General features: G+C 38.2%; 1 protein-coding gene across 1 annotated transcript in view; it reads left to right on the top strand.

The window, feature by feature from the left end:
* Positions 1-20,366, top strand: part of LOC117370825 (dedicator of cytokinesis protein 3-like) — a 184,802-nt gene extending 164,436 nt beyond the window's left edge. The window contains exons 33-54 of the mRNA XM_055221625.1: positions 826-911; positions 2,150-2,176; positions 2,310-2,405; positions 3,016-3,076; positions 3,360-3,453; positions 5,618-5,766; positions 6,515-6,601; positions 7,003-7,107; positions 7,814-7,955; positions 9,666-9,832; positions 10,352-10,438; positions 11,022-11,201; positions 11,679-11,762; positions 11,832-11,948; positions 12,649-12,749; positions 14,098-14,239; positions 15,397-15,478; positions 15,559-15,677; positions 16,456-16,543; positions 16,614-16,733; positions 18,006-18,097; positions 19,606-20,366. Of these exons, the coding sequence (XP_055077600.1) occupies positions 826-911; positions 2,150-2,176; positions 2,310-2,405; positions 3,016-3,076; positions 3,360-3,453; positions 5,618-5,766; positions 6,515-6,601; positions 7,003-7,107; positions 7,814-7,955; positions 9,666-9,832; positions 10,352-10,438; positions 11,022-11,201; positions 11,679-11,762; positions 11,832-11,948; positions 12,649-12,749; positions 14,098-14,239; positions 15,397-15,478; positions 15,559-15,677; positions 16,456-16,543; positions 16,614-16,733; positions 18,006-18,097; positions 19,606-20,253 (2,874 nt within the window). The 3' untranslated portion in view covers positions 20,254-20,366. The remainder of the gene's footprint in view (positions 1-825; positions 912-2,149; positions 2,177-2,309; positions 2,406-3,015; positions 3,077-3,359; positions 3,454-5,617; positions 5,767-6,514; positions 6,602-7,002; positions 7,108-7,813; positions 7,956-9,665; positions 9,833-10,351; positions 10,439-11,021; positions 11,202-11,678; positions 11,763-11,831; positions 11,949-12,648; positions 12,750-14,097; positions 14,240-15,396; positions 15,479-15,558; positions 15,678-16,455; positions 16,544-16,613; positions 16,734-18,005; positions 18,098-19,605) is intronic.
* The last annotated feature ends 1,840 nt before the right edge of the window (positions 20,367-22,206 follow it).

The following is a 22,206-nucleotide window of genomic DNA, read 5'->3' as shown; positions in this document are numbered from 1 at the left end:
TATAACCAACCAAGGCCAGCCTCATAACCCACGCATAATTTTATAAAACCTGACAAAAGATGCAACAATGGCTTCCACATATTCTCTCACTCATACACTCAAAAAAACAGTCATACAAACTTACAACATAGTATTTAATGTACAGATCAGACGCTGTCACACACATTATCCACATCTATTTAAAAGTCTGTACACAGATATGACTGCTGTCCCCGGCTCATGTGACAACAGTCGCTCAGTTGGTAGGGGGGTTGACCACTGATCTGAAGGTCGGTGGTTCGAATCCCTTGGTTCCTTGGTTGAGCAGTTAGACCCACTGACCCACAGGTTGGCGGTGCGATTCCTGCTCCCACAGATGCTGTTGTTAACACCTTGCCCCCAGTGTCTGTTTATACTGGTAAATGAATGTTTGTGTGAATGGGTGAGTGGTTCCCTGATGTAAAATGCTTTGAGATCCTTAAACATGGAAAAAAAAGATTACCGTTTACCATGTGCAAAAGTCGTCGTGTGGACAGAAATCAGCTTCGTTTTTTGGTTCTCCTTTACCACTCCCTCATCATTACCTCACAGTTTTAATTTCAGTGATCTGCGCATGTTTGAGTGCTCAAAAAATGTCTTCACCTTCCTCCTATCTCCATCTAGGTACTTTCTTAAGATTTTTAAATTCAGTCAAGGTTAAGCCATTTAAGATAAGTATAGCAGTTGCTGTTTTATTGCTACTAATATATAACACACAGTAAGATGGAGGATATGGTTAAACTGCATACAAAATACAATATATATTAAAGGTGATGACATAAATCTGCTGTCTTCTGCTGTGCACAGGTGGAGGCGGAGCTTATCGACAAACTGGACAGCCTGGTGTCTGAGGGCAAAGGAGATGAGAACTACAGGGAGCTCTTCAGTCTGCTGTAAATACACACATACACATTACTTTAACCTCTCTCTGTACTATGGCAATGGGATATTAGTATGACAGAACTCTACTTATTCAAATTGTGGCTGTCAAGACTATACTTTGCTCTGAGATTGGCTTTGCTATTCAAGAATATAGAATTTCTAATGTTTATAGTAAGGTGCACTTAATTGTCCCCATAGAGAAATGTGTCCTCTGCATTTGACCCAATTTGGTGCAATAAAACTAACCAAAGATGTTTTTATTTTTAGTTCAGAAATGTATTATAGTAAATAAATCTATGATAAATCTATGAGAAATGTACCTTATCTTAAAAGACAAATTGTGATTCTGATGGAACTATTTTTGCCTAATTTTGGCCTAAATGTTAATCTGCCATTTATGTTATATAAAATACATAAAAAGAAAAAAAAAAAAAAAAAAAAGTGATTGACGGAGCCTCCTGGATAGTTCCTTTTCTTTCAAAAAGTGCGGAGCTGCACTTCCTGCTCCATTCATTGCGTATTGGAAAGTAGTTGAGTCGTGCTAATGTGTCATTAAATGTATTTTCATCAGGTTGTTTTGAGTTCTATTTTGATATTTAGATTAGGTTAGCATTAGCTGTGAGACACAAACACCTACTTTTATAAACACACAAGTTTCTTCCGGCTAAGTGCTTAAATCGTTGTAAAGGTTTTAACATGCCGTCTGTGATCATCCATCCGTAACTTGCTGTCCCCTGTCAGACATTTAAATATTGATTTATTTTAGCAAGACTCTGCTAAATCCTCACAGAGAATGAATGGTGCAGGAAGTGTGGCTCTGCACTTTTTGACAACAGTGCCCAGGATACAACAACTGTAGAGGAATATTTGTCATTTAGTTAAAAGCAGATTTCATAATTAATTCATTATGAACACATTTTAAGTAACTTTTTGATAAATGTAAAAATAGGACTATACATAGCAGATGCACTTCTCCTCAGTTCAAACTTATAGTTCAGCCTTGGCGCCCCCTAGTGGTGTGTGGGCCCTTTGCACCTGCCTATGTCTAAAATGGCTCTGAAAACTTACCTCAGATCAGAACTACTTTGTCTTTATTTCTTGTAACCAAGGACCAAGGCCAGGTTTGGTCTGTATCCTCTTGACTTAAACACTAAAACACACTTCTTTCTTCTTTCTATCTCTGTGTAACAAATTGACTGTTGTCTTCCTGCTCTAATCTGCTGTGGTTTGCTTTGTGCTGCGGGACTAGAACCCAGCTCTTTGGGCCATATCCGAGGTACGCTTCCCTCACACACTACCCACTAATACAAATACTAATACTGCTTCAGATGGCTTTAGCAATGGCCTTTAAATAGATTTGAATTTCTGTAATTTTTAAATTACTGATGTCATTGTTGTATATTTTGAAGTTTGTTGGAGAAGATCGAACAGGAGACTTGGAGAGAAACAGGAATCTCATTTGTGACTTCTGTGACGAGGTTAATGGAGAGACTGCTAGATTACAGGTAAAAGGACGTGTACTATTTAATATTTATGTACTATAGATGCACTGGTACTAATACTGATATTCCAATCCTGAAGGAAAAGTACAGAGCAAACCTGTTGTTGTAATGGCTACCTCCTCGCCATCAGCTTACTTAAAATGTCAATTTTCACCTACCCCCTATTTCCGCCCTTTGATCTGTGCTTTGTTGCGATTATTCAACACATTGAGACTCCTGGTTATATATGTTGAGTTTAAAATATTGTGTATACATTTTTCAACTCTAAAAACACAAGCTTTTATTGTTGAAAAGTTTTAAACAGTAAGTCAATGAACCTGTGTCTATTATTAAACCGTTTAAGATTAATATTACACTGAAAAAAATGTAAAATAATTATTTATGTATGTATTTCTAAAATATTTGAAGTAACCCCATGACTGAAACTTTACTAAACCTCGACCAAACTAAGTCGTAGCCAGGACTAAATGGTGTCATACTGGACTAAAACAAGACTGAATCCTGTGTGCCATTAGAGGAAGCCATTAAGCCAGCCATTTATCAAAATAAAATAAAAATGCTGGAAACAATTCTGGAGTATAAAATGTGTTTTTCTTCATATTTACTTCTTCAGGGACTGCATGAAGGGAGATGAGACAGAGAACAAGAAGATTGGTTGCACTGTGAATCTGCTGGTAAGAACGGAGGCACGCTGACACCTGCTGGACAAAATAAAGTACAATTAGTTAACTGAAGAATAGCTATGAGGATAACAGATTATGAGAATAGCCTTTGTTTACAAGCAAACAATTCATACATATTGTTTACCACTTATTTCCACTGGTATATCTATACAAGGTGTTTTGCCCAAAGTAGTGGGGATTGAACCTCCAGTCCTAAGACACTGTTCCTTTCTTTGGCATTGCTAAAATGATATTTTGTTTATGGGTTTCAATCTTTCTTGCTTCTCTCTTTTAGAATTTCTACAAATCTGAGATCAACAAAGAGGAGATGTATATCCGCTACATCCATAAGCTGTGTGACATGCACCTGCAGGCGGAGAACTACACAGGTACAGGGCACTCAATGTGGACAAAACTGATAAAAAAAATAAAATAACATAAGGACATTGTCTGAAAATTGTAACTGTTTAATTTACTTGGCCAAGGGAGCATAGTTTACAGTCTGAGATGCAAAAATAGAAGATACAATAGGAGCTGTTGTCTTTTATATCAAGAAGAGAAGAGGGGGAAGGGGGAGTTTAACTAATACAAAACAGTTTTTGCTCACACAGATGACAAAATACTAAATCAACATTTTCTGATCCTTTATAAAATGAATCAGAATTTAACAACGTTTAAAATATCTTAATTAAATTCCATATCAATTCAATCACTAAAATTGGGTAAGTTTGTTCAAGTAATTAACATATAGGGTCATGTGTATTTTTGTTTCCACTGTATGTATGTAATGAAATAAATGAGTCTACCGTATTTTCTGCACTATAAGGCGCACCTTCAATGAATGGCCTATTTTAAAACAAATTTCATATATAGGGCACACCGCATTATAAGGCGCATAGAATATAAACTAGTGTAGTAGCTGGGGTTGTGTTACACATCCACGAGATGGAGCTGCGCTGAAGGGAATGTCAACAAAACAGTCAGATAAGTCAGTCAAACTCACAAAACAAGTTAATGCATCACAATATAGTAACTCTCGAAATAGTGCAACGTAATAACAATAACTCAACGTTGTTCAAACGTTAATGTCCATATTCACAATATCTCCCAGCCTTGTTTAGTTGTAAACACGTGAAAGAAACACGTAAAGCCTCACTTTTTCAGTTCATTCCTCATTCACGAATCAGTCGAGTTCTTCCTCTTCAGTGTCTGAGTTGAACAGTTGGTCGAGCTCATTCAAAGTGCCCGATTCCGTCTCGTCCAAATCGCCATTATCCGTGTCGCTGCTGTTGTCTTAACAGTTCAGTGACAATTCCTGCCTTCGTGAAGCTCGGACCACAGTTGAGACTGATATATCAGCCCAGGCATCCGCGATCCATTGGTAGATTGTGCCGTATGTCGCCCGGCACCGTCTCCCCGTCTCCCCGTTATCCCTATAGCGTCGGATCCTATCATCGCAGATACAGCGGGTTGCGGACTTTCCAGCAGCGTAACTCCGCGCCCGGTCGTGCTCTCATGTAAATTCAAACGGCGTCTTAAAGCGGAGACACGGGGCTATTTAAATATTTTACCGTCATTACGGTAATCTGCCTCTGTTGTCCTGAAGGTGATGAATGAGAGCACGGGGCTGCGGGGATTTTCCCAGTCATTTATTCGACGCGTAAAAGAAAAAATACGGATGGATGTGTAAAATAGAAGTAGTTGTGTGGAAAAAATGCAGCAAATGCTGATACTTCGTTTAACATGATTTTTATGGCTAAAAAAGAATAAAAGTCTAGGTCTAGGTGAGCTATACTGGCCCATAGTGTGCTCAGTCCTTAAAGGGTTATTACCGCTGTTATTTCAGCGACGCCTCCTGACTACGGGTGTCATAATTGACCAATATTGATCCATATATAAGGCACATCGGATTATAAGGCGCACTGTGGGTTTTTGAGAAAATTAAAGGCTTTTAGGTGCGCCTTATAGTGCGGAAAATACGGTAATTAAAATGTAGTTATTATGTAGTTAATGTTACAAAACAACTCTTATTCTGCCTATGAAATATTGGCAGAGAGATAACACAAGAGGACTTTTCTACCATGTTATAATGTTGTTCCCTAACCAAAAACATGCCTGACATGGTTTTATATGTCACCCACGCATGTTTAAGTGATTTAGTGTTCTCTCCTTGGCCCTATTCAAACCCTCCTTATTATTAATGATATGATTCCGTCCAATGCTCAGCCTACAAGCCTATGTCACACATGCTCCCACATGGCCACATAAACAAAAGCATGATACAAAACATACACTACAACTTCACAAACCCGTTAATGTTATTTTCGGCAAATATAACAATTTTAAAACAATCAAAGGTAACATGATCTAAACTTATAATGTGTTGGCAGTTAATACCCTGTAGACGTGTAATACTCCCTCTTTAAACTTGGAATTTGTTGGAATATTTTAGTGGGAGCTCATCATAGACTTTCCATTGACTTGCATGACTTCTCCTTGACAATAAGTTGTAGATTCATATTGTCTAAACACATGCCTGTGTTCTGTTGACAGAGGCTGCATTCACCCTGCTCCTGTACTGGGAGCTTCTTCACTGGGATGAGCGGCCCCTCAGAGAGTTCTTGCACTACCCCGCCCAGAGCGAGTGGCACCGCAAAGAAGGGCTCTGCCGCAAGGTCATCCACTACTTCAACAAGGGAAAGGTACACTGGGCCACTGGGTAGTGAACCTCCATACAGGCAGACAGACACTTCCAGGACTGTTTAAAATAGTTATGCACACAGCCTGCACATATCGTGCACTGTTTGATACATCTTGTGGGCCTCTTGAGTAGCTTTGCTTTGGCATCTCATGTGTTAGAACGTAACACCATAATATGTGTCCTTTTTGCCAAATAATATACTATGATAAAAGCACTTAAAAACATAGGAAAGCATTTGTCCTTACTATGAGTGGGCTTGCATCTCCACAAAACTGACTTATTTGGGCTGGAGGAGGGCCTCCGCCTTCATGTTTCCATGGAAATGTTCCTTTGGTTTCACAACCACTTCACAATCTGCTGTAAACCACCTCATGCATGATCCTGTGGCCCCCAAACCAGACCCCCTCCAGCCCCTGACAATGCCTCGAAATTCTGTCCATAAAAACAGTGGACAGAACCAGTGAAAACGGCAGCACTGGCCTAACTTAGTTATTCCCACACCATAAAAAAACACCTGTAGAATACAATTTGATTCTTGTCTTCTGTCCCGGGAGCATATTTTATGCACTACAATCACTCTGACATGTCACTTGGTCAAATCCAAAATGGGCAACTACCACTAGCCTCTTGAAAGCTGAGTGAAAGAGAATTGTGTCTATTTTAAAGACAAGACAAGACTTCTTTCTTTCTTCCTTTCTTTCTGCTCAAAGCCAGTCCCAATTAGCAATTTTTATTGTTTTATGTTTCAGTGCTGGGAGTTTGGCATCCCTCTGTGCAGAGAATTGGCCTTCCAGTATGAATCTCTCTACGACTACCAGAGCCTCAGCTGGATACGGGTAAAGAACATACATGTGCATTTTAAAATAGTAAATGCTTGTGTATGTATATAGCCTTTTCTACAATACCAACTTGTGCTTTTGGTATCAAAGACTGAACTCTAAACATTGGGTTAATGGCCAGTCACTGAACATACCATGATTTTGAAGAAGTATTTGAGATGATGATGATGAGATGAAGAGTTTGTTGTATAATTAAATGTGTCAAAATACTTGCCTCCATGGAAATACTATTGCTACTTTAATAAATGTGATGGATATGTTTAATTCCTTACTGTGGAACATTTTAGGTAAAGCACTTCCATAGCAGCAATTAGATGGTGAAAAGTTACACAGAGCACCTTTAACATGCAATCTCAACTGGCAAGCTAACATTTGTATTTTGTGTATTCTGGCTGTAGAAAATGGAGGCAGCTTATTACGACAACATCATGGAGCAGCAGCGTCTGGAGCCTGAGTTTTTCCGAGTGGGATTCTATGGCAGAAAATTCCCCTTCTTTTTACGGGTCAGTCCAAATGAACTGTTATCTCTTTATTAAAATGACAACAAACACATTACAGTATCACATTATCAATTCATACATTTTATAACCTTCATTTAATTAATTAATAATTTTTTCTCTTTACATTTTGACTAATTTTGTCTTTTACCTTTTTGTATTGTATATATTATATGTATAATATTTTGATTTTAATATTTGGGTAATACAGTTGCTTTTCTTTTAATCTTTACTATTTGGCATTGTTTCTTGTTTCTATTTTGATGTATTTTATTAAAGTGGGACTAAACACCTAATCTCCACCCATAATCACATTCCAAATAGACCTGGTAAACTGAGCAGTACGTGGAGGACTAAAGAAAACAGTGAGAGAGGAGGAGAGGCAGGGTCTAGCGGTATAGGTCTAATAAGTATCCACAAAAACTCTACCCCTGCAGCTGGATGTGTTTTTAATCAGAATCACCGGGCTGTCATCAGGGCAGTCCTGTGTGATGTCACCAACTACTGGAAATTGTGATGGCCACTGAAGGCAGCACAAACTTAGACTTGGGCATTTTTGACCAGAAAGCTGCAAATGTACCAGCTATTAAATGCTATTAAAACACCATATACACAGTTTAGTAGAGAAAACAAAGTAGATTTAGTGTTTAATTCCACTTAAAAGAAAGAAAAATAAATAAATACATGTTTTTTTGTTTGTTTTTCTCTCCAGAACAAGGAGTTTGTGTGCCGTGGCCATGACTATGAGAGACTGGAGGCGTTCCAGCAGAGGATGCTGGGAGAGTTTCCACAGGCCATAGCCATGCAGCACCCAAACCAGCCAGACGAGGGCATCCTACAGTGTGACGCTCAGTGTATCCTTTTCAAAACATGTCCAATATAATAGGACAATGGGGATAAACTAAACCACATTTCAGTAATCAAAACCTATCCCTGGCTAATTCAAATTACTTTTTTTAGGCTAGGATATGTATACTCTATTGTCCATATTGACCAATCCTTGAACATATGAGGCCATGGTAATTTGTCAGCAGACCCTGAGTCACAGTCAGTATCTAGCTGAAGGATTAAAATAGGCTTCTTTGCATGTTTAAGATTTCCAGTTACTGCATCTATCATTTCTAATATTTGTACAGTGGCCCAAAACTTTACAATGAATTGTTCTAATGATGTATATCCATGTACGGTGGTTTTGCGCTGGTTTTCTCCGTCAACCCAAAACATGCTGTAGTCGAGCTGAAGGTCTCTGAGCGCTGAGTCATCCACTGCTCCTGACAGGTTTTCCCAGCAGTTCTCAAGGATGGGTCAAATGTTCCCATAGGGGAAATCAGCTTGCATCTATAAATGTATATGGGAGATCAAAGGCCGTTTTCTTAAGATGCATTTTTCCTCCATATTGACATAAGGATCACCTGTTAAAGTGGCATTTACAGACAACAAACTTAAAAGTCTTGTATGTAACAAGATTTTGGCGGATTGCTTCAACTTTTTGTGAAATGTGAATTTGTACCAAGAAGGAAAGAACAAAACCCTGAGCCACAAACAAAGTAATGTGATCTACTTCATTCAGTGTAATGAAGAGTGCAGTGAGCATCACATTGGAGAAACTAAACTAAACTAAACATAAGACAATGTACCAACACTGTCGCGAGAGCTCCTCTGGACCCCAGTCCGCCGTACAACTCCATCTCAAAGACACTAGTCACTCCTTTGAAGATAGTGAAGAAAAGAACAGTTTGAGAGGGGAGTTAAAGAAGCAGGAATGGGCGCCTCAGACATCATCTATTCCCTATCTATAACTCCACTCTCAGACCCAAAGCAAAACAAAGAAAACAATAGTGCTATCCAGGATGCTAATACATGTGAAATCACTCATTAGGGTCTCGAATGACTATGCTAAGTATGACTCGGGCACAGTGCACACCTAGGGTAGCACAATAGACCTATCCTACAAATGCAAACTGTAAACAAAAGGTATTTTTAGTTTCAGTGTAGTTAGCTCCTTCCTTCAGACAGATATAAGGCAGTGTCCTCCAGTAATGTGACTAGAACTGAAAAGTGGCTTGGATGAGCAGTGAAACGTCTTCACTCCTACAACGTTTTGTCTGTTGACAGATTTTATATTTTTCTTTTGCTTTAATTAATATATCCAAAAAAAAAGAGTTGTATCTAGTATAACAATAAAGTAAGAGATTAAACCCGGCTCGATCTATTTTTGAGATTCATAGTCCCAAAAATGAAAACATGATGATGAAAAATGTGTTGTTCTTTTTTTCATACATTCATATAAGTAAACTACAGAGGCAGTTTCAAACTGATATTGCTATTTATTTTATTTTTTTTCCTATTCACCTGCAGTATCTCATCTTGATTCATAACGTTTTGGTGGAGAGCGAGAGCCTAACACATTTACTTTAATACTAAGATACAAGTTTATGAAAATCCGGACTTACTGATGTTGGGATTTTGTATGAACTTATTTATCTTTTCTACGTCTATGTTTTGTCATTGTCATCATTCAAATACATGGTGGTGTTATAAGTCCTTTGACGTGTTTGCCTCAGACCTGCAGATCTATGCAGTGACCCCGGTCCCAGAGAGTGTGAGTGTCCTGCAGATGGACCGTGTGCCCGACCGCATCAAGAGCTTCTACAGAGTCAACAACGTGAGACGGTTCCGCTATGACCGCCCCTTTCACAAAGCCCCCAAGGACAAGGACAACGAGTTCAAGGTACCAACAAAAACTTAGGAATTATTGAGTATTGATTTTATGGTAATACTTTATAATAAATGCACCTTAATTATCCTCAACATGGCATGAAGAAAGACTCAATTCATAATTTAGGAACTACTTAAGTAATACCTTAGCTCCTAACCTCTTTAAATAAGTAATAACCTAACTTCTTAAAAACTTCCTTAAAAATGTGAAAAACAGAAGTAGTTAATTTTAAACAGTTCACAGTGGTCCTGATTACTGAACATTAAAATGCTTTCTTATTAGATGCAGACAGCACACAGAGGACTTATTTTGACCTCAAAAGATGCTTATACAATATGTCTGTATGCAAATTGTGCTCAAATACATAGGAAAATTAAAAAAAAAAAAATCTTAATAAAGATTTATTCATTATGAATTGAGTATTTCTTCATGTTTATTAAGGCTGCAATAGTGCTGTTATTATAAAATGTTACCATTTTTACTGTTTAACATAACAGTCCAATAGTAATAAGTATTTTGTGTGTGTTTCAGAGTCTATGGATAGAGAGAACAACCTTAATTCTTACTCATCCTCTGCCGGGGATCTCTCGCTGGTTTGAGGTGGAGAAGAGAGAACTGGTGTGTAATGATTTTCAAAGGAACTGTATATAATGATTCAATATTAAATATCATAAACATGACTTAACTGTGTCTCCAGATATGAGGTAGAAAGATTTAAGTCAAATATAGCTTAGACAGAAATCAATTATAATGCTGATTTATTCTTAATTACATAAACATAGGGCATGGTGGCCAAGTTGTTTGTTATAATTTGGAAAGCAGAATGAGCCCTACATTTGGGTTGCCAGTTTCAGTGCTTAAAATAACTCTCTGATCTAAATCCTCACTAACTACACCCCTAGTGCACCTGCAGCTAATTATGAATCAGTGCTAGTGCAGCCTCTGCAGCTCGGTGAGTGAATTTTGGAGATTCTGAGCTTTCACATGAGGCATGGCCTGTCCATATTCTGTGAATGAGTATTGTGATAGTAGTTGCATTTTTTAAAACAAATTTTGCTCCACTAAATGAAAAAATGTGTATACCCACATCAAGCTCCAGTGCCAAGGCAAGTAGTATTATTTGAAAAGATTGAATACATTTTTATGTGTATAAAAAGTACAAAACATTTCTGCTTTATCTTTGATGTTATCTGTGTGTCAGGTGGAGGTGAGCCCTCTGGAGAACGCAGTCAGTGTGGTGGAGAATAAGAACCAGGAGCTGCGTACTCTGATCAGTCAGTACCAGCACAAGCAGCTACAGGGCAACATCAACCTTCTCAGTATGACCCTGAACGGGGTCATTGATGCCGCCGTCAACGGGGGCATTGCACGCTACCAGGAGGTGGGACATACACAGATTTCCTTTTGTCTCATAAAGTGCATTATGTAACTTTTTTACTGGAGGATGTGTCACCTGCTTGTCTTCATGGAGATGTTTTGCTTTGGGATGTCTACACTTTTTCACAGAGGGTTGCATATTGTAACATATTCCTAGTGGAGGGACAAAGATGGGTGGTCAGCACAATCAGCTGGGTGCATTCAGCATAGCTTTGACAGAGCCACAGTACCTTTATAAATCTTAAAGCATACATTTTAGGTTGATGTCACAATTATATATATTGTGAGTGAGGCTTAAGTGAAATTTCCACTGAAAAGTACTACCTGTGATCATTTACAATTCAACAGGAGGATTGAGGGCCATTAAACATTGGTCTAAGGCCCCAAAAATAATCTGCTCACTGTACAATGCCTGTTCAGTGTGCACACCTTTAAAACCTTGAAAACAGAAAGTGAATATTTTGTACTTGATGTTTTTAAGGCTTTCTTTGACAAAGAATACATCACCAGTCACCCTGAAGACACGGACAAGATCACACAGCTCAAAGACCTCATGCAGGAGCAGGTACATCCAAATGCATATGAACATTCATTCAAACCCAAACATAAAAATAATAATTACATTATTCTTTAGGTGCACATCCTGGGAGTTGGTTTAGCAGTCCACGAGAAGCTGGTGCACCCTGAAATGCGTCCCCTGCACAAAAAACTCATCGATCAGTTCCAGATGATGAGGACCAGTCTGTGCCATGTGAGTAATAAAAAAAATATCTTTTATGACTATTACTACTACCTTTGTTAATAGTCTCCAAAAATGATGTGTTTGGAAATGAATCCTTCTTTAACAAAACTATTTAGATTTGTTGAAGATTTGCTAAGTAAATTAAAATAAGCAGGTTGCCAGTTAATCTCAAGAGAAGAGCCCTCAAAAACACAAGTGAGATACTATGAGGCTGACACGAAGGATTTGTGCAATGGCCAAAGGAACTAATTAAACTGAGAGGATTAAGTCTGTTGTAAACATGCTAATCTTGGTGCTGTCTTCAAACTGGATGGATCAAGTATTCTTTCTAATCCAAATAATTGTATTGACCTTTATATTTTTATTTATTTTTATATTTTTGTTTTTGTGTGTGTGTGTGTGTTTTTACTTTGTTGAAACTGAAATATCTCCCAGCCATTCACTAATACAACTGTGTGGGATTATATTATTTATTATTTTGACCTCATACAATATCCCTGTTCTGGGGCCAGACACATTTTCCTCAGATACATGAGAAAAATCAGGTGCAGGGTTTTTAAGAAAGTTTAATACAGTTTTAGGTTTTTATATTTATACAGATATCAACATGTATTATTGTTTCTGGAATATGTTGCTTGTGTTGGATTGCTTTGTCTGGAATGTTCCACAGTATGGCATTAAACACATCTAACCGTTTGTGTCTCTAAAGGGCCTCCCTGGTTTGGATAAACTGGGTAACACTCACAGAGGGATCCTGACCGCACACAGCCCCATGAGCCCAGAGAGCTTCAAACTCGTGCACCGACACAGGTCTGACATAGACTCTACAATAACTGTCAATTATTATGTTTTAGACGCAGTTTACATTTCTGTTCATTAAAAAAACATCTTGACACATGTTCATTCATTATATAAGAGGCTATTTGGTAAAGAGTAGTAGGTAAATTCAAGATGGTGGATTACACACTTTTGAAGATGGATAATGTTAGATTGTAAGGTCAGGTCCTACATTACGCAAAATTGGATGTTGGATGTTACCTCCTCAAAAACATATGTACATACAAGTTGTTTTGTTTCATTCACACAAGTTTGAGTAACCCTTTATTATCACTTGGTTTACATCTAGTTTTCAAGTTAACAGCTACCTTTTACCTTTTGTTCAGAACAGATTGGCAATTCCAGGGCTGAAATCATCCAAATGATTCTAGTGAAAATGTATGGAGTTTAAAAACACAGTGGAGCACGTTCTGTATTACCGCATGACATGACAAAGTGGAACAGGGTGCTTTTTGTTTGGCAGAAGAACAGCCTAAATATGCAGGGTCTGTGTGTTAAATGTGTGTGAATGAAGCAAAACTACAGGTATGTTTGTGATGAGGAAACGGGATAACGGTTAAGGTTACTGTTAGGGAAAATTACCTGGATTGGGTGTTGGTTCAACCGATATCGTTGTTGGGCCTTGTATTGGACGTAATAAGACTATTGAGTGACTGATGTAGACCCAGGACAGTTACTTGGTGGGTAAATAACACAGTTGGATAAATGTTGTGGTAAGTCAACTGTGTTTTGATGGAAATAAATCAGTCCCTAAACTGGTAGCGGTTGATATCAGGTATTGACAGATGTCCTACTAAAAGACAAATTATTGATATTAAAACTAAAAACCTGATCAATGCGTCCTTGTTTAGGTTTAGGGAAATGGTTAAAATTAGAATTAACTTTAGGAGCAAGATTATGTTGAAGTGGAGAAAATGGTTAAGATTATGGTTAGGAAAATGTTTTGGGTTAATTAACTTGTTAGCAGAAGAACTTAAAAAAAAAATAGTTCCCTCTGAGCCTTATGCTTGAAACTTCACCTGCTGCCACGTTCAACGTATCTAACATATATGATTCATACTATTTTCACTTTCCATTGTCACTGTTCAAAACTCAAATCCATCTTCTCTCTCTCTTACTCTCTTTCTACCTCTTTCCATTCCTTTACACCTCTTCCCATCACCATTCTCTTTCCACCTCACGCATGTTTGGGATATTTTGTTTTGGATTTTGCTTTTTGGTGTCTACCCGTCCCTTTTACTTTTACCCTAATTCCTTCAAAAACAATAAACCCTACCCTTAACCATACCTGCTTGACCTTTTGACCCCATGACCCCTAAAGCCCCATAGCCGTTCTGACCCCGGTGCGCTCCTCGTCCTCTCTCTCTTCTCAAACCTCCAGTGAGACGGGGAACATGGGAAACCTCCTGATCCTGGCTGATGGCATGGTGGTAGAACATCCAGAAGACTTCTACAGAATGCAGGTGAGTGCGGGTCAGGGACATACAGGTCAGTAAAACAAGCGCACATAAGATGAAGGTGGATTTATAGCGCAGAGAATTAAATATAAGGCTCTGGAATTTTGTGATTGGTCGTGTGACAGTAGCTCAGTTGGTAGAATGTTTGTCCACTGATCCAAAGTTTGGCAGTTTGAAGTCTACAATGATGCAAATTAAGTATCACCCAAGGCAAACACTTTAATTATCCTCACGCATTTATATATATATTCACTGAATTGGGCATGTTTACATAGTATATTTACACCAAGATCACCCAAAATTGTTCTTCTGTAAGAAAGGAGAACATATAGGAACATATATATTTAGTGTTGACTAAACAATCTTTTTTGAATGGAGTGCTGCCCCTGTGGCTGTGCTTTATAAAATGGAAAATCAGGGCTCCAAATGAGGTGTCATTTCCTGCATTTTAGGGGTAAAAGGGTTTAAGAGGGTTTAAGATGAGGTTTTCCAAAAATCCCTTCTGCTCATTTTTAACTGTGATGGCTGTAACCGTCTGTTACTTGTCAATTAATACAGCAAAGCAAAAGGGGGAAGAAATTTTCAAGGACAAGTTATATTCCGGGTATTTATAAAAAAAAAAAAAAAATTACATGCATTTTCCATATCTGAAAAATAGGTAAATTGTTTTCCAGGAATTCCAGGACATGTGGGAACTCTGAATACACACTACATGTCCTGATTTGACAAAAGTACTAGTTTGACAAAATTAGAATTGTACTTATCCAGCAATTATCCTTCTAGATAATTCTGCCTTTTTTACTCATGTTTATTCATGTCTTTTCTGAAATTGCAGTGGCCTCTATTAAATAAACTAATCTAATCCAAACGTCACTAGTATAATGGAAATATGATGTTGAAGTACAAAGTATGACATTTGATGTTGGCCTCAATAGATTATGTTGTACACTGCAAAGAGCAATGTCTAGATTTTTTAAAATAATGTTTGAACCTGATTTTTGGGATTTAGTAATAGTGCAGTTTTTTATTTTTTATTTTACTCATATCAAAAGCAAATACTCTTAATTCAATGCATAATTTATATGTTACTTTTGGAGTGTAAACCAAGCACATTTTCTTCATTCATGTTTCACTGTCTAACTATATATAAATGTTGGTTTCAGGCAAGCCCCTCCTCCTCCAGCCTGAGCTCCACCCACTCTGCGCCTCCTCAGATGATACACTCCGCCCCTTCCACCATCAGAAGTAAGAGCCACAATAGCCTCGTCTATATTATTATCAGTATATACATTTTCTAAACCCTAACTCTTATTTGGTGTTTGCAGTTGGTTCTCCATCTCTCCCAGATAAATACAGACACAACAGGGAGATGCTGATGCTGCTGCCTCCGACCAGAGACCGCCCCAGCAGTGCCATGTACCCCAACATCATGGAGAACGGGCAGGTAACAGACCAAAGGGAGGATAGACTGTACTTTTCATTCATTTCAGGAAACATTTGAGGGGTTTCTAATCTATATTTAAGTAAAAAATGGTTGCTTTAAACATAACATTAAAGTTGGGATTAAGTAAGTATTTCTCTAAATTGTCTGCATGTTTTTTTTTTTTTTCCCGCTAGCAAAGTTTTAGAATAACTTTAATCAGTTCTCGTCCAAAGTGTCATATAGTGACTCATATGGCTCTTTCTTACAAGTTGCATAAATATTATTTTTCTAATTAGATAAAGGACAAGGTTCAAAATATAAGCATTTACTCAAGTATGTTTTTGTCAGCATGTACTTTAAATGTACCATCTGCAAGTTTATTACATGTTTTTCACCAGTAGATGTTAGATGTGAAACCTGTTGCCCTTCCCCTCACCTCTCTGGTCTTCTGTTAGACTAAAGCTGGCGCACTATCAGACTGCGGTAATGTCGATTTCACCTAGTGATGATATGTGAGAATACAAAAGGGGTGGGTAGGCCGAACAAATTACAGATGGTAGCTTTAATGTGCTAATAAAAAGATACACATAACATTAAGTAAATGCATCAAGTAATTTTCCAACATTGACAAACATATCATGAGAGTAGTAGCAAAGTCTATTACTTTTGATAGCATTTTTTATTGAATATTATTTAGCCCAGTTTTTAATTTCTGCATTTTGTATGTAAAGCCCAAGACCACATCAAACATCTTTAATATTACATATGTTTTACCAAACTCTTAATGAATCAATTCCAGCCCACCAACCTTCAGAGAGCGTTATTCCACCAGGTGATCGGACCGTGCAAACCGTGCAGTGACCCCAACCTCTCTGTGGCAGACAAAGGTACACGAACCACACAGCATATGTACTACTGCGTGTATTAAGTACTAAAATACTTCTTATCCCCATGCAGTACTAACAGCCCCCAGCAGCTGGAGTTTGGACAGTGGCAGCAGAGACCCCCTCCCCTTCCTGTCCGCTCATGTGGGCAGTGTCATGGCTCCACCCGTCCCACCGCGCAACCTGCCCCATGGTAACAACTAACACTTTTATTTATTTGTTTATTTTGATTTTGTCATACTTTCTAGTCCATTTCATTGGATACTGTTCTTAAAACAAACATGAACAATAGTTGGCTTATTATTACAGCAAAACATGGTTATTTGTAATTATAGATTATAGCGTCATTCTTATAATATTAATATGAGTTTTAATACTATTACTTTTGCTTCCATTCAAATTGCGATTTTGATTTCATGGAATTTTTCAGCCCTATTTCAGATGTTAACAAGCTTCAATTAAATATGCACATTTTGATTTAAATATGTGTATGAAATATTCACTTGGCAAATACAGAATATCATCTTGACAGTCTGGTCCTCACTCCCTCCATCGCGCCTCAAGCTCAGCCAACGTAATCGTCCAATGAGATTTTATTTTTCATTGATGGATATGAATCAAAGGAGCTCATTGTCCATGCGTCATTTACAAATAAAGTCTAATTTATGTCACCTCAGATTAACAGAATTTGCAGATTTCTGCAGAATTACTGAGCAAAGCACCAGTGTGTTTCTGCCCTCTGTGATATTTTCTCCAGACCATGCATGTCCGTGATTGGCTAATCCACCTGTCAATCATGCCCATCTGAAAACGAGATTCACCGGTGACCAGATTCACGTCTTCATAAAGTACTGAAGAAGTGTGTATTCTGGATCCCAGGCAATAAACAATATGCCAGATGAAGTTATATTTGCCCAGAAGTAGCTACTTAAAGTTTGTTGTTGATCAATTTGAGAAACAAAACAGCCATTTGGATTAGGGGAACACAATTTTGAGGAAAAAGAAGTGTTGTGATTGTCATTAGATTTGCAATATATGTTTAAAAAATAGGATTCTCTTCAGAGTGTAAATAACTGAATGAACAAATGCACAAATGATAAAAGTATCCCATACATTTCAGGACATGTTTGCAGAAGTCTAAACTAACATGTTTATAAAATGACAGGATATGTTGTTCTTATATTATCAAAAAAGACTCAAACATCAAATTTTATCCGTGAAATTGGCCATATTTGTTGTAAACAGGCGAAACATCCTTTGAGGTCGAAAGGCCAAAAGATCTGAGGTGTGACGACACGACCCCGATCTCTTCTTAGTGGCACCACGTTTAAAAGCCCTCACCCCTCACCCTCACCCCCCTCCCTCTCTCCACCTCCTCCCTCTCTCCTCTCCACCTCCTCCCTCTTTCTTCTGCTCTTCTCTGCGCACTCACTCTCAGTCAGTCCTGCTGTGTCTCCCCCTGTAGGCCAACACCTGTCGATGCACTTTGACGCTTTCCACCACCATCACCAGAGCAGCGAGCTCCCTCCAGCTCTCCCCGCGCGCTCCTTAAGAAAGGTACCCCGCTCTTCCTCTCCTCCTCCTCTGCCTCGTCTCTCAGTCTGTCTGTGACTGGATGTATGCACTTAACTCTACACTTTTATGTTCTAGGGAATGTCCTATCCTGCCAACCTGAACTAAAAAGCCCATTCTCAGTTTTGTTCTATTTGTTTAAACGTTACAGTAATGAGTCATCTGTTTAAAGGTTTACTGTGTAGCTTTTCTCTGCATAAGTTCAACCCCAAGGTCAGTGCTTTTGTTTCCGCCCTGAGCATGCTGTGGTGTCGGTGACCAAAGATTCAATAATATTTTTGCCAAATATTTGATTAGGGATGGACAATTGTTTCCAGCATCGGTATCAGCCGTTATCGATATTTGATACTAATACTTTTTGGCGCATATTGGCCAATTTCTAATTTTAATTTACCATCTTACCATCTTTCTATGATGACCTATTGAGTTTACTTGGAAACTACCTCTACCCCACCTCTATTTGCCATGCCCCTCCCATGTCTTTATTAACCCAACAACATCAAACATGAATGTAAACATAAGCCACATTAACTAGGACTGGATCTTAAAAGATTTAGCACATGAGAAAAATGATCCTGTGAGATTTTTTTCCCTGTGTTTTCTTCTATTGGTGAGTTACGCCTCTAGCAATGCCACAATGAAAACAAAAATATGAAATAAAATAAAACAAAAATTGTGACACCAAGTGGCAGTGGTGGAAGAAACATTCATTTTGTTACTTAACTAAAAGTACAGATACTAGAGCAAAAAAGGAAAAGTATCTCATGAAAAAATCTACTTAAGTAAAAGTATTAAAGTACCCATTCAGATTTTGAGATTTAATGAAGCTTCTAAAAAGATTTGTGCTGAATTTTGTTCAGCAGAGACAATTGAATGAATAATATAACTGAATAACTGTTTTTATTTGTATATTTTTATTTGCTCAAGCTACAATTGCATAAAAAATAAACCCCTCAGCCTTTTCAGGTCTCAGATAATAATAAAAAAATACTGTTACTTTTCAGCCTTGTTCAAAAATGGAGTAGAAAGTACAGATACCTGCTCTCAAATGTAGTAAAGTAAAAGTAAAAATTATCCATGTTAATATGTAAAGTGCAGATACTTAGAATGTAGAATACTTATTTACATTTCTACTTTTACTTTACATTCTACCCCTGCCAACATGTTACTATTCCTCAAGTGTGTGACCAGTTTTATGAAATCAAACCTGAATGATAAAGTTGGAGTTACGTGAACAGTTGAGTCAACATTTATGTGAACTTTTTTGGATTATAGTTTGAAAAAGCCTTAATTTATCTTCTAAAACTGTCACTCCGATTATACTATGACCTGATTAATCACAATTATTGGTTAACTGAATAATCTTGACATCCCAAAGTCTCATCTTGTCTCATTCTCGTGGATTCAAATCTCGTGTCTTGTCTCGTCTTGTAGAAATTGCGTCTCGTCCCACCCTTAATACTAACCTGTCTCGACCCCTCCTCTTTTCACAGTCACCCCTGCACCCTATACCTGCCTCGCCCACCAGTCCACAGTCCGTCCTGGATGGCAGTAGCTCCACCTTATCGGGCAGTGCCAGCTCCGGTGTGTCCTCTTTGAGCGAGAGCAACTTCGGGGGCACCTCCTCCGACCCCTCCGCGGGCCGCACCGATACCCTGGACTCCGCCCCCAGCAGCCAAGCTTGGACGACCGACCAAGAAGACTTGGACTCCCCCTACCAACCCGTCCGGTATAGCGTCTCTGAACCTGTGGTATTGGATGGTGATAAACAGCAGCCTTGTCGTAGCCTCTCTGCCCCAGGAACGGTGACCCCTCTCCAGCCCGGAATTCAAATCATCCCCCCTGGTGTGGTGGCTCCAGACATCCTCCACCCTCCTCAACATCATATTTACTACCAGCAGCACTTCCCGCACTACATCCCCCATAATCCTCCGCTGTACAGTCTCCATGAGCCCCCCGCACTCCCGCCCAAACCTTATGTCAGGGAGGGATGTATACCGGAAGAGGAGGGGCTAAGTACGCAGTCTCCACCCCCTCCCGCGCCCCGCCCAATGCCACGCAAGATCTCGCAGCCAATCATTGCGGCGACGAAGGAGGAGCAAGCTAAAGTGGCCTGGGAGCACGGTGTGAGACATGAGTAGAGTGATAATACATACAGTGTAATATACAGAGTGACCAGAAGGGGGCATAAGGGGGTCCGGTAGAGTTGGGTCGGTAAGGGAACGTTTGGGGATTTAAAAGGCCGCAAATGACATTTAGGGCAAATCTTTGTAAATAAAATGAGCAAATAAATAAATAAATATTAAAGAGTTCATATTATGACTTTTTCTACTGCTCAGACATAAATGATAAGATACATCGAATTTTGTCATTTCTAAGCTGCAATATTGATCTAAAACTAAATCAAACAGAAATGGGACCAATGACTTCCCGTTTAAAGTTACAGAACTGATAAGCCCCTCCTCATTATGGTGGAATTTCTCTGGAGCAAGCAGCAGATTTTCATAAAAAATTGTATTATTGAAAAATGGCTAATGGCTAATATAACAGTTTTTAAATCCTACGTCCATGACCTGAAAGTTAGTTTAGGGAACTGGGCGGAGATGGGGGGTAGGTGAAAACATAAATTCACAGAGCAGCATTACTCAAACATGAATCAATCCTGAGTAATTTTATGAGGGAACTCTGTTATAACACGACTAATGTTGATTTTCAGTTTAAAACAGCAACTTCAAACAATATTTAAATTATCAAGGAGGAAAGAATTGAATTTCCATATCTAGTGTTTGCAGAAAATTTTGCTCACACAACAAATTCATTTTAAAAATATTAAAATTAGAAGGTTTCTTGCTCCCTTGTGATTCTAAGTGATCTATTGATTTTCACTGAAATACTGTAATTAGCAAAAAAAACAAAAACTGATCAGTGGTTATACTTATTAGACATAGGTCAGTATATCCTTTGGCTGATATATCAGGCAGATATTTGCTCTTTTTAGCCTATTGGCTGTGGACCTTAAATCTACAGCACAGGCCCATATTTTGTTTGGGACGACCCGATGCCTAAAGACCCACACAGAGCTGTATTTGAAGAGGACCCTGTACAAAATGTGACTACACCACTCTCTTATCCACTTGTGGCTGTGTACATGTTTATAGTCATTTTTAATTATAGAATTTGTGGACAATATTCAGAATCGGCAAAATATCCAAAAAATACCAGCAGAGTTGATCAGTATCGGCATTGGCCATGAAAAAAACGCATATCAGTCAATCTCTAATAATTAATCTCTATTGTGAATGTCATGTTGGAAATAGTAACTTCTATTTGATCAAACAATACCATCTTGGACTAGTAGACTCCACCCTCTTGTGGTCACTAAGGGAACAACACCTGAGTCAACATTAAGAAAACACAACTTTTCATCAAGTTCAAACATTCATGACAAGTATTAAGTCTATTCCTTTTAAAATGTTTTATTTAATGTCATGTTTACAGCATTGGCACATTTTAATAATTAATTTCCAAAAAATATGGCATCATCTTGCAACAGAACAGACTGCACTTTATACACTTCAGATCACCAAATCAACAAATTATGTTTATTAACAGAGACATAGAAACATATTTGATTTGTTTGGCTGTTAAAAACGGACCTGAAATTAAACTGTAAATAAATACACACATTTTGACGCACAAACTTGTTCTTCCAATAAAATCCACCCTTAAAACAAGCCATGTCTCGCACTTTTCAAATTTGTTGACAAACGAAAAGAAAATATTTATATTTTCAAACACAGTTGCTGTACATAGATAAGCCGTATAAAGCTTTGTTTGAATAGTTTATATTTAATCCACATATTTTGATGGAAAAGTGTGGAAATATGCAAGAATTTTTGGGCCCGTCGTAGCTGCTAAAGGACTTGATGGAAAAGCAAAACGGACAATTATATGAACTTTGGGTGACATTTATAGGTATAACTCACTGTACACTTTTTATAGTAAAATGTAATGACCACATTTTATAACCTGGTTTTGTATGCATGTATTTTAATGCAGAGACTTAAGGCACAAAGTGACTGGACTGGACGACA

Source organism: Periophthalmus magnuspinnatus, chromosome 5 (genome assembly GCF_009829125.3).
Source record: "Periophthalmus magnuspinnatus isolate fPerMag1 chromosome 5, fPerMag1.2.pri, whole genome shotgun sequence".
NCBI lineage: Eukaryota > Metazoa > Chordata > Actinopteri > Gobiiformes > Gobiidae > Periophthalmus > Periophthalmus magnuspinnatus.
This window is presented reverse-complemented; position numbering and strand designations above follow the sequence as displayed.